We start from the raw sequence: 13,097 nt of genomic DNA, 5'->3' as shown, positions 1-13,097 counted from the left end.
TTGAAACTCCCCATGACTCCACAAGATTTTTTCATTAAGAATTTTGTTTGGTTGATAGTACTTCAACCTGTTTTTAAGAACACTAGAGTAATTTGCATGTTTCTTTTCTTGACTATTCCTCATTTGATTCCTCACAATTTTCTTTGCAGTATTTGTCACGGCACCTAACTGTAATATTACAATATCCTAAACTGACTGAATAAGTGAAAAATAAATAGCAAAAAGAAATGAATACCAGAGCAAACATAATTTGTTTTTCATACAAAGTCCTGGTAATAAAAATAAAGAAACAAGGAAAGGAGAAAACAGAAAAAGTAGCAGCAGAGTTGTTTCTAAAAGTGGATAATTTTTCAAAGTTTTCTACGAGGCATTAGCAGCTCTTTAAGAAGAGCATGTGAAACTGAGAGCTCTACATTTTAGAAGAGACACATCTAGCAATTACTGCTAAATTAATGCCTTTACGTCAGAGTAAAAACAGGAAATGAAGTCAACTGGCAGTTTTCCCCACCATTATTGATGTTTTCCTTCCTACTTAGATCTCCAAGTTAATTGATGTTACTGTTGCTTCTGGTTTAAGAAACCAGATACCCTTGAAACGTATCAATTGACAAACTAACCAGAGATAAATTAATTTGTAACACCTGTGGGCATGACAATTCTGAACTTGGATGTAATGAGAAACAAATTATATGAACAACAGAAAAGCCTCTAAACTCCTGTAGCCTAATATCTGAGATACAGCTGTCGTTAGAGTCATTAAGCCCCACTACTCTCCTCAATTTTTTCTTTCATTTGCATTCTAGTGATGTTGTCAATCCTGGCTATTAGGGGCTGGGGTCTTTCTGTGGTATTCTTGAATATTTTTATCTGATGGTCTATTTAGGGGAGAGATTCAAATGCAAATACTTTTACTACAGAAAAGATCTCACTTATTGCTGATTGGCTTAGTTTGATCTTCCCAGCATAATATTGCTGCAACACCCCTTGTTAATAGAACAATTAATTACTGTACATCAATAGTACTGGAAGCACACCTCTTAATGAGGAAATGCATGGAAATGACCTAATATATGTAGATCCAGACTAGAGTTTTTGCCTTGAGTTAAATGATTGTTAGTTTATTCATGGTAGTTAAACACATCTGTGAAGACTAAACTGAATGTACCCCCAAGCATTTGCTCTAGGCTACTAACATTTGTGGTTCCTGGAGATCAGTCTAGGGGAACTACAGATATTTGTAGTATGCAATAAAATGACTGGGGAATGGTCAGATTAATCTTTACAAATAGATAAATTGATGGTGTCCATCTAAATCCAAATTAAACATGAACCCCCCAACCAAAAACCTGGATGTGAACATTCCCACTTAAGTGTCTGAAATCTGGATCCAAATCAGAATGCCCCAGCATTCAGGAATGCAGATTAAAACCAATAAAGAATAGGTTTGAAATATAAACTTGAAGCTTTATCAGAGTTTAGACTCAGGCTTATCTCTATTCCAAATGTAATTTAACATGAAACGTAATGGCTGTAAAGCATAAAAACAGTCATCGCTACAAATTAAGCAGATGTTAGAAATGCTCTCAATAAGCTTGCATTCAATTTTCAACTTCAGACTTAAATTAACGAAGACTACACTAACCCATAAAGTTGAATTAATCACAATAGACATTTTGACATAAAAAGCTCTTTCTGCAAACTTGTATTTGACTTTGTAAGTGATTCTAACTAAAACAATTTTCAGCCCTAGTGAAGGATATCATGAAGGTTAACCTTCTCTTCTGGTAACTTGCTACTTTATTAATTAGACCAAAGGCAAACTGAAGATTCCAGGTCTCAAACCAAGTCCTATTACCAGAGAAAATGTGGCACCGGATTAGATTTCAGGTACCCAATCTCTGTTCTAAAACAGATAAGCATATTACTTCTGAGACAGTCTTACAGAATCCAGCAGAGGGTGCTGTTCAACTCAGTTCCCAACACTTTCAAGGCTGACCAATACAGAAATAGCCGCAGTATGTTATTTTATTAGGCCTCCACTTGAAACTCCTCCTCCTCCCACCATCAGTGGCTTTGATCATTCATGGTGGCCATTAACAGAAAACCAAGTCTGAAGAAAGAATAAGGAGGATAAAAATAGAACAAAACAACATTTCCCAAATCCTCCTCTTTACCTTGGCACAGTAGACTGCTATATTAGCAGGGAGCTGGGAAAACTGCTTCAACTCAAACACATCTCGCACTGCCCAGTTACTCATCTGATTCTCAGCCTTGCTTGATCCAACCACATTCTGGTTTGAATGAATATAAGCCACTTCTTGAACACCATCTAATACATGAGAAGAAAGGTATAATCAAATGCTTTTGGCCATTCCAAAATACTGCATGGGTAGATCAGCTCTATTATAGATATGTACTGCAATTTTAAAAGAAAAGCTAATAAAGTTAATGTGGAAATCCTAAATTTTGTTAGGCTGTAACTTAGGCCCAGATTTTTAAAGGTATTTAGGCATTGCTGCACTCAGCGTTGCAATGGCTAACTGATTTAGGAGCTTAAGTCTCATTTAGGAGCCTAAAAACCTTCAAAAAATCTAGGGCTTTGTCCTTAAATCCTTCAGTTGTGCTAATATCCATTTAAATGCTGCAACCATTTTAGTAAATTTCCTTTTACATACCGAGAAATGACAAACTTTGTTCCAAGGCACCCAAAGTTTTTAAAAGATGAATGCTCAAAGTTAAGGACTAATTGCCCCAACTCCTCCATATTATACATACTACCAATACCACAGAACATATTTCAAATAATATTCAGTGATAATATTACCAGTTACTGATAACAGGAAAAAGTTAACATTATGGTGAGAACTGATTTATTCATTCCCAAATTAGAAAATGTAATTGTATCATACATTAATGCACATTTTTGTAATGATTGCAAATGTTTAGCAAAATAGAAATATATGCATACAGCAGATTCTGCTTAGTAGCCACCCCTGGATTGCCAACAAAGTTGCCATTATCTGGCAGTTGCCAATAAGCAGAAGGACAAGTTTGTGGGACTGCAGCCAGAGAAGGAAGTGCTGGGATGAGTTTTCTCTGGCTGTACCCCCCAAATCTGCACTGGGGTAGGCAGCAACGGAGAGGGTGGCTGCAGCTTGGATGCTGGGGCTTTCTGAGGGGAGGAGAAGCTGCGGGTAGGACAGTATCAGGAGAACTGGGGTGCTGGGAACTTGTAGAGCTGCATAGTACCTCTCCTTGTGGGCTGGTATGGGAGACTGCGGGGAGGAGGAGAGCAGTGGTGAGAAGTACCTTGCTGCTCTTTGTGACCTCAGCACCCCCCAACTCCCAGTGGAAAGCCTTGGCATTGAGGCTGCAGCCCCCAACTCCACAGTGCTGCCCCACCCACAGCCTCCCCTCCCAGCTTGCAGTGCCAGGACTCCGGTAGAGGTCCCCCAGTGGGCGGGGCTGCAGGTGCAAGCAGGTCTGCAAGGCTGCAGCAAGGGAAGGCATTTCCCTGCATTTTCTTCCTAGGCTGCAGCCGTACAAACCAGCTGGGGTCTTTATTCCAAAAAAACTCAATAAAGCATCATGCCGTTGCCAATCCCATTAACAATCTGAATCCCATTAATGTTAATAGCACGGGACTGATTCCCAGCAAAATGTTGCTATTATGCAGCATCCACTGTATTGCAGAGTGGCCCACCAAATCAGAAGAGACAAGGATAAAAATAATCAGTGAAATCAACAAGGCCTATAAAAAGGGAAGGACAATATTAAAGAATTCTTAATAAATCAGATATAAACAAGGACAGAGTGACACCTTTAATATACCTGCAAAAAACTTCTCCATATTAAATTGTACCACTAAATTACTGAACAAAAACTCTTAATTAATTTTACAATCACCTAAAAAATTGTCCAGTGATCCCACATTTTCTTCTTGATTGACACATGCTCTCTTACTTCTAGAGGTCTTATGCACACGAGAGTGACTAGGTGTCGACACTGTAACCGAGGCACCTCTAACACGGCAGGCTGATTTGGGGTCAAACTGAATTCTGCGTCTCTGTTTTTTGTGCTTATGGCTTTGCTTACTTAAGTGAATTTTCTTGACTGGTGAATCATCTTCAGAGGATGAAAATTCACCTATATTCTGTGAATCCGTTTCCTTTTCTCCATTGTTTGGCTTGTTCGCCTGCAGCACAGTTTTGTAAGAGTTACAGAACTCCTTATTTCGGTCACATTTTTGTCTCAACCTAAGAGCAGTGAAGGCTTTCTGGTTTCTTGATTTGGACCATATGGGTATTTCAAGATCATCAGACTCATCACTTATGTCACTAGTGCCTTTCACATATGTTGTGATTTTTTGGGCATTTTTCCAAGACTTTGTTTTGGTGAAGACTGACCCAGTATTACGGAACAGAGATTGTTTACAGGACAAAGCGTCTCCCTTAGGTGTATGTTTAGTGGTCTTTTCTGTATCTGACCCTTCCAATTTTTCTGATACAGCCTCGCATCTTTTAACATTTTTAGCAGGAGCAGTTTCTTGGTGAGCTGGAACTTGGGAAGGAAAGATGATATCATCACTCTCTTCTGAGCTGCCTTCAGTCTCCATGACTACACCAATTTCCTTTGAAATGCACTGATCTTCATTTTTATTTTCAATGTCCTTTTTTCCCTCAGAGTCAGATGAAACAGGCCAATCTGGGGCTACAATCATACAACGCATATCTTGTTTTTCAGTTTTATTTGGTGACTCAGTGGTTCTCCGATGTCTCAAAATACTATTATGGCTTCTACTTTTCTGAAGACCAATGCACTTGACATCTACATTTGATCTTTGGCCCACAGACAAGGCATCTGTGCTTTCTTGATCAGATGCACCATTACTATCAATGACCTCAGTAGCTTTAGTTCCTCTCTCTAACAGTTTAGGAAAACCACACTGCATTAAGGTAAGCTGTTTCTGTGAAATTAGCATGTCATTTGCATTGCAAAATCTGCTTTTTTTTGTTTTTGAGCTTCCCACAAGTTCATCATCACTAAAGTCACTATAAAAATCAAATTCCTCTTTCTCCAGTTGTTCTCTAGATTTGAGAGGAGCTTTATCTTCTTCACAACCTGGCTCTGCATGCTAAAAAAAAAAAAAAATACTGAAAATCACTGTCACAGAAGTTAACATTACAACGAAACAAAAAAGCTATTTAAAATATATGTAGAACAACAATGTCTAACTTTGACTCGCTAATACAGAAAATGGATTTTCACTAAATTATAAAACCCAATCTATACAAAAATAAGTATATATTCAATACACAGATAGGAAGCTTTGGTATGCAATACAATATTTAACCAAATAATAGCATGTGTATTATGACCAAAAAAACCCCCACCAATATTAGTAAACTGTGTTAAATATTTGGGACAATAACACATACTACCTATTGTTTGCTTGTTTGGGAACAACCTGCATTTGTCCAGTAAACATACTGTTACATTTACAGTTTGAACTCATTTTGGTGCAACTTTCAAGTTGTTTAAGTTGAAAAGCAACTCAACAGTCCAAACCAAAACACTACATAATCAAATCATTTATAAGGAAAACACATAATAGGGTGGTCAACCTTTTAGGATTTGGGGGCCAATGCTCCCATTTATAATGCTTTAAAGAGCTGTGCACACATAACCTTCTACTCTAGAATCACTTAAGGACTATTGTCGCCAAGCACACATCATCTAGCCAAGTACAAAACTGAAGAAGTTCAGAAAACAGGAACAGAACTATGTACACTAAGTACATAAATATTTCAAAATATATGTGGAAGGTAACTACAGAAGGGTAAATTATTACGGTCTTATCTGCATAGGAAAGCTATATACCAATATAGTTATCCTGGCATAACTCATTGTCTTGACATGCTTATTCTGGTATAAAAGTAGCTTTATTTATTTAGCTTAAACCTCCTTCCCAAATGAGAAATTAAACTGCAAAAGGCCACTCTACCATCAGAATAAGAGAATCCGCATGGAGGTTACACTGGTATACACAATATCACTGTAAATTCATATCTCTGGTTACACAAAAAACCCCAACCAACAAAACATCATTTTCCTATGAAGATCCGGCTTAAGAGATTGTGGCCAATTTACAGTACAAGTCAACTCAGTGGGGGCACAAACACACAATAAAGGTTATATGTATTTTTTGCCTAGTTTATAGCTATATTTAATCCCTCTACCCCACTCCCTAACTGCTCACCACAAATATAAAACAAAAATAATCCTTCATAGCCGAATAGATACAAAGTTCATGGATTCAAAGATTAAAATTATGATACAGACACAGTTTAGTTTATTGCAATTTAAAATCCAGTATAACTCCAAAATGGACTACATTATAACTAACAACACAGTAATATGTATGTGCATATTTACTGGCAAAGTTGAAAAAACTATTCAGTTAAAAGGAAATTATCTTATTTATAAAGAACAAAATTCACCCAAGTGCAGAAGGCCTGTAAACTCTTCACAGGAAGCGGTGCTGGCCAAAAGACAATGCAGCTGAACTAATGCACCCCTGCATGTTGCAAAATGGGGGCTCCAAACCATTTCTCCAAAAGCCAGTAAGGAACAGGTTATTAAGATGGCCTGTTGGAGGGGTTACTGGATCTGCAATTATATGGATCAAGCAGCCCAAACCACTTGCACAGGGGATCTGACCACTATATCAGTTACTAGGCTATAGCATACTGACTATCGTTAATAGTTATGCCTCTGATTGGCCAAACCACCCAAGTGGTTGCAAAAGTCAGCAGACTGGCTCCTAAGCCCAACAGCAGCATTCAGGGGCTGCTCAAAGCATTTGCTCACAGCTGTGATAGCTTCTGTGCCAGCTTGTTCCAGTCCTGTTCCTGCCTTGGCCCCAGCCATGCCTCTTTCCAGGTAACCCTGTCCTGACTTCAGTTCTAATTACGAGGCCTGACACCCAGTCTAACCACAGAGCACAACCGAGTCTCTGACATACCCCTCCCCCCCCCATCCAAGGACCAATTATTTGGGCTTTGTGCAAAAGAGTGAATTTTACTTCAAATTCTCTGTCGAAGAGTAGGAGGCAGCTCCTCAGTTGGTGTGAACAGACACTAAAGACACTGGGGCTAGGCCGACTTACATCAATTGAGGTTCTGGTCCAACAAATCATTTGTCAAATAAGCCATTCAGAATACAGCAATTCAACTATAGCTCAGTGAGCAACTGTCCCTCTACATCAACAGTATCCATTAACAAAATATATTCACACATGACAGTCTGATGGTATTTAAGAAATACTGTAGAGGCATTATGATGGGATATTACCACAGACTAAACATATTAACAGAAGTTTGCCTAATATTCATTATCTTCTTGCAGATTCTAACCAAAGGCAGCAAAAGACCATCATGTTGCAGCAATGTTCTCTTTCTGATAATATCCCTTACATACTGTATCTTTTAAAAATGTCGTGTCTAGTTATTGTCAAAGATGTTTGCTCAACATACTAGCTGGAACGAGAGGAGAAAATAGCACCCACATTCCATGTTGTATGACATGCACAAAGACAACTCACCATTTCTAACCTGCATGATGGTGGCTCCTCCTTTAGCCACGTAGTGGCTGTCATGACTCCTGCTTCCACTTGACCCTCCCTCTAAAAAAGAAAAGATGCAAGCAAGGCAAGCTTTATAATAAAAATTACCAACACAATAAGGCAGCATGTGTGGTCTTCAAGGTAAGATGGGTAGACAGGGCAAAGCTTAATTTTTCTGTCTTTATCTGGAAGTGCACATGTTCAAGAGTAAAATGGCCACTCACACTTAAGGCCCAAACAAATTGCCACACTTTAGTTGATGGAAAGACTCAATGGCAGTTAGATCAGGCCTCTAATGAGTAAGAAAACTGACATATTATACATATTGAGCAGATCCTACACACATCCAAAATTTTACTATTTTTAAAACATTTTTTTCGGACACACAGTATTTTCATCACTAAAGACTATTTAAAGCACATACCAAGACAGAATTGTTTTCCTCCTAGCAAAACAGATTTGAGTTGGAGTATCCCAAAGTGCAAAACAGGTATCTTTCCCAAAATATGGCTAGGCAGATTTTGTTTATAAACTTTCTAGAAACATTCACTTTTGGCTGAGACTGTGCCTAAGAAGCTCTCTCGTTAAAGTTAAATTACTAAGAATGCTTGTGATGGGGTCCTGGCTTCCGCAGTTTAAAAGAGTTCTTAACACAATGGGCCAACTTCAGAGGCAATGTATCCCATATTATAAAATTAGACTCCTTTATCCACACACAAGGGTAAAGAATTTTAAATCGGGGTATCTTACTCATCAAGAAGCCGAAGCAGGTATAAACAAGTTGTGTGAAAGTGCACAGTGGCTTACATTATCTTACAGAGTCTTCTTGCATCTTTGTATTAAAGATTTTGTTCATTAGCTACACTAACCTTTTAGTCCATAGCATGTGACTTATACCAGCTTAGCTCCTAAACTCCTCCTCATACGCCACAAACTAGATTGAGGAGTGATACATAAGGGGTGGAGGTGTCGGATATGAGAAAGAAAAATAGTTTCAGGGAATCTTATTTGGTAAAACATACATACTGTAGACATAAAGAGGTGCATATTATGCATACTTTACCTCATTCAACACCACCCTCTGAATCTGGCTCAATACAGTGTTTAAGAACAACCAAAACATAGGGATTTAAGAATGGAATGCCCCACTCAACCTTTTTAAGACGGTATTTTGAAATAATGTATGCATATGACACATAAATGCAATAATTCTATGATACGAAACATGTCTATCCACCCCAACTAATAGCCATTAAACAGAAGGTTAGCAAGATCAGAACACTTTTTTCATAGTAAAAAAGTATTTTAAATTTGATTTAAAGGACAAATACTGTATCTGATAAATAAAATACATCTGTGTACACAGATGAATAAATGCAGAAGTATCACAAAATCAGTTTTGGTATTTTTATTAGGAACAGAAATGAATTTCTTTGAGTGCTTGGCAAGTTTTAATAAGACCACATTTTCCATATTTTTGTTTATTTTAGAGGAATTATTTTGATGTGCCTAAAAGTGAGAAACTCACAGCCCTAGATTAAAGCACAATGTAGGCATTTGTTGTTTCAAGTTTCACCATACTGCTTTGCATGGCACTACATTCACATCTATGGTAAAATGCTTCAAGAGGAAAAAATATGTAAAGCTAATGTCCAAAAGTCAGAAGGAAAGCTTCACACCTCCAGGATGTCTTTTGTAAGGCAGGACCCCTGGGTTCGAAGCTTGAAGAGGTTATGGATCCCAAAAAGCTCGCCTTGATGTTCCTTTGATCCTTGCACTGCCTCAAAATATCGCTTGGCATTTTCACTTCCAACTACCGCACAGTGAAGTTGCTAAAACAGAATAACGCACGAGATTTCAGAAATGTTTGCTCCAATCATATGCCAGAATTTCCTGGCATTCACAGTATATATGCAGCTTTAGTTAAAGGAGGCAGAAATACCTAAGGAAGGATATTTTGTTTTTATTTACCTGGCAGATGTTGCCATTGTGGTATAATATTAATCTGACTAGTTTTACTGAATAGGAAAGCAAAACAAAAATTTCTAAGCCTCCTACTTCATTGTTCTATGCCTAACACTGGAAACTTGTTAACTTATTCTTGAGTATCAGTACTTCACTGCATCGTGCCTGTTCACAAATAATTTATAAAAAATATTTAAAGACTGAATAACAATAATTTAAAGTACACCCAGAGTGAAAAAGAATATGGTCACTGAATCACGAATGATCTGGAAAAATCTAAATTCTGATCCACTCTGATTAAATGGAATGTACAAATGACTAATAAGAGCCACCACTGTGTTGGAAACAGTTAAGTAAATAGTGCATCAGATAAAATTTAAACATTCTTGAAATCAGGCAGGTTGAGCTATACTTCAAGTGACGTCAAGTGTTCAGTACAAATGTAACTGACATCCTTTGCACGAACAGCAGGAAGAAATGATGGCTTTTACTAGACCTATACAATTTTTCTATAGCTCTGTCCCTAGGAAGTTGGTAGCCTTTGAGGGCTACTTAATGGTCATCTAGGACTATGCAGCTGCTTTCAAGGGAGAAGTACCCCTCTGAAATAGTCATCAGTCACAAAGGCAAACTATAGCTGGATTGACCCCTAACTTTGCTAGGTGCAATGTACATTTTTCTCTAAGAACATAGTAGCAATCATGATCATAGTTAAGGTTGTACCACAGATTTCAGATTAACTAATTCATATTGTTTACTTAATTTTATATTTTTGTTCTACTTGTTTTATATTCTGAATTACTATTGGTTGTACATGGATTTTTCCCCTCAACTGTTCCACTAATAAAAAAATGCCAAAGTAATTTCAAAATCAAATGCACCCTTCAATAATTTCATCTTTAGACAATACAACACAAAGCATTACAAATAGACTGCTTTTCAAAAAATCAATTACCGTACTTACACATATTAAAACATTGACTAAATACAGAGTAGACAACCTATAGGTCTATTTGAGGATGCACTTGCACGTATAGAGAAAGCCACATGTCCAAGTGCTGTCATGTTTGTGTGTTCTCTTTAATGGTCACAATAGGTTTTTATACTCTTTATCAACACTTGTTGAAAATCTCTGGGAAATCGTGGGCCTAAGTAGGTGCTCAACTGTCAATGTAATTCAAATCTAGATGTAAAAACCAGCCTTGGATTTCCAATGATTTTGTCTGTAGACTAATTCTGTGCAAAACATACTTGGCCAAAAAATTTCAGCAAGTTCTGGATAATTAGGTCAAAATTTTGAGCAGGTTTCTGTCAATGCAGACATAAGATTTGTAGGTTCCTCACTTCCACATGCAAAAGCCTACATATGGGCAGACAAATCAGGTAACTGCACATGCAATTCGCAGTTAGCTACCAGTTTACCCGTTCGTACAGATATACAGGTGTTTGCAGACCAATCTGGCTGTTGATTTTAAGGGTGCATTAGTGGTAGGGTTACCAGATAGCAACTGTGAAAAAACGGGACAGGGGGTGGGGGGTAATAGGCGCCTATATAAGAAAAAGTCCCCAAAAACAACACTGTCCCTTTAAAAATGGGACATCTGATCACCCTAGTTAGTGGAGATCTAATGAAAATCTGAGCCTTAGATTTGCGCATCTTAACTGACCATTCTTATAGTTAAGAGACAGATGTTCAAAGTTATATGCATATAGCTGTATGCATACATATAAGCTCAGCTACGTGAATAGGTACCTGATTGGTCAGAGTTGTGTAAATAGCCTGTCTCTTCCAAATACATCAGTTTTGCATTCAGTAGTAACATGCATATGTACGTACACAATTTCATGCACAGATCTGTGCAAGTCTGGCCCTAAACATTCCTGCTAAAATTAAAATGTAGTGCTTTGTGAGAACTTTTACAGAGCTGGTAGAAAGAATGCCTTATACTGTACTAATGTCTTTGTAAAGTCATCTGAAAATTTTGTACATAAACAGCACATAATTTTCTTCATGGTGCTTTCAATTAAGGTTTCCCAAACATGCATTTAATTAGGGAATCAGATAATTATTGAAATGGAGAAAGGAATACATGAAGTTTAAAAACATGTTTACTGATGTTTAGAAGGTTGTCAAAGTTAGTAGGTCTAAAAATTGACCTATTTTGACAGTGTTCTCCACTGAAAGGTCTTAGCTTCCAGATCTTTCCATCTGTTTATTTTTCAGATTGATCACCGTTGCCAGTAAGAAGAAAACCCCTATACAAAATAAAACAACGTGACATTGTGAAAGTAACAGTCAAGAAAATAGAATACACACATACCGATATTAACCAAGAATATAAAAGTTTTTCAGAAAGTTGTGTATGTTTGAGAAAAAAACATGGTAAGACTTTCCAGAATAGAGTACAAAAAGCAGCAGATGTTAGTCCTTAAATAAATGCTAATTAATTATGGACACTTAAAAAATACAGTGATTTCCTTTTTTAAAATTAGATTACCGGTATATAGCAGAACTCTGCTAGTTCATTCACAGTACATTTACCGGATCATTTTCAATTAAGTAAAAGTAAACACAGGGGAAAAAATGAAGTGAGGAACTAGTGACTATCTGCTGCTGTTCTAGGGATGGACACAATCCACACATGTGATTTCATTCCTCAGATTTTCTATTCAGAAAGCGTCACATGATAGGCACAACCTTTACTCTTGCCCAGATGATCTCAATAAACTGTCCTGAAACAAAACTAGGACAAGTTGAACTAGGAGAAGGGAAAGCCTTTCTTACGAATTCTCATGACCCTGGCCAATCATCACTATCCATAGGAGGGAAGAGGAAGTCAGTGGGCTTCCTCAGAAGTAGGATGTCATCAAGCAGCCATTACTGTCCAAGTTACTATACTACCAATGGGGATTGCCCCACTTCATCTCTCCTCCTCCTCCCTCCCTCAAAATGAGGCACTGGAGGATCATGGAGTTAACAGGAGAGACTGGCTCTTGCAAATAAGGTAGTGTTCAGAGTAATGGACACTTCTTAAATCCATTTAGCCCAGCATTTCCCAAACTTTTGAAAAGTAAGCCCCACCCTTCCGGAAAATGAAAATGAATTGTGCCCACCTCCAATCCCATCATGTATTTAAATTTCAGGTTAATTTCTCGTTCAGGCCCACCAATATTTAACTGAAATTTAAAACTTGCTCTTACATTTTTATTTTAAGGAATGACATTCAATATTGGCTGTCTCAGATCTTCATAAGAGGTACTTAATCTCCTTTCTCACATGCTTTGAGTGCTGAAATAAGTAACGATATCGGCATTTAAAATACCATCACTGGCCTGAGTTAGCACCCACTGAAAAAAATTGGGTAGTTCTTCCTTGCCAAGTGCATAAATTAACATTGCAAGTCATAAATCCAACATAGAATCAACTTCGCTATAGGTCAGCTTTCACTCATTCAGACAGCTGGCTGAAAATAGTTATTGTTTTACGTGTACCATGACACTGTGAACT

At 37.6% G+C, this 13,097-nt stretch overlaps 2 protein-coding genes across 3 annotated transcripts in view; both read right to left on the bottom strand.

Annotated features, from left to right (window-relative positions):
- LOC128839593 (DNA excision repair protein ERCC-6-like 2) overlaps positions 1–13,090 on the bottom strand; it is a 42,852-nt gene extending 29,762 nt beyond the window's left edge. The window contains exons 1-4 of the mRNA XM_054032699.1: positions 9,304–13,090; positions 7,604–7,684; positions 3,907–5,134; positions 2,175–2,329 (exon numbers count right to left, since the gene is read on the bottom strand). Coding sequence (XP_053888674.1) covers positions 2,175–2,329; positions 3,907–5,134; positions 7,604–7,657 — 1,437 coding nt within the window. The 5' untranslated portion in view covers positions 7,658–7,684; positions 9,304–13,090. The remainder of the gene's footprint in view (positions 1–2,174; positions 2,330–3,906; positions 5,135–7,603; positions 7,685–9,303) is intronic.
- Positions 9,017–13,097, bottom strand: part of LOC128839594 (DNA excision repair protein ERCC-6-like 2) — a 63,889-nt gene continuing 59,808 nt past the window's right edge. The window contains exon 16 of one of the 2 annotated variants that reach the window (XM_054032700.1): positions 9,017–9,456. In XM_054032700.1, coding sequence (XP_053888675.1) covers positions 9,298–9,456 — 159 coding nt within the window. In that variant the 3' untranslated portion in view covers positions 9,017–9,297. The remainder of the gene's footprint in view (positions 9,457–13,097) is intronic. The other variant, XM_054032701.1, reaches the window with a different exon arrangement.

The sequence above is a fragment of the Malaclemys terrapin genome, chromosome 6 (assembly GCF_027887155.1).
Source record: "Malaclemys terrapin pileata isolate rMalTer1 chromosome 6, rMalTer1.hap1, whole genome shotgun sequence".
In the NCBI taxonomy this organism is placed as follows: Eukaryota; Metazoa; Chordata; order Testudines; family Emydidae; genus Malaclemys; species Malaclemys terrapin.
This window is presented reverse-complemented; position numbering and strand designations above follow the sequence as displayed.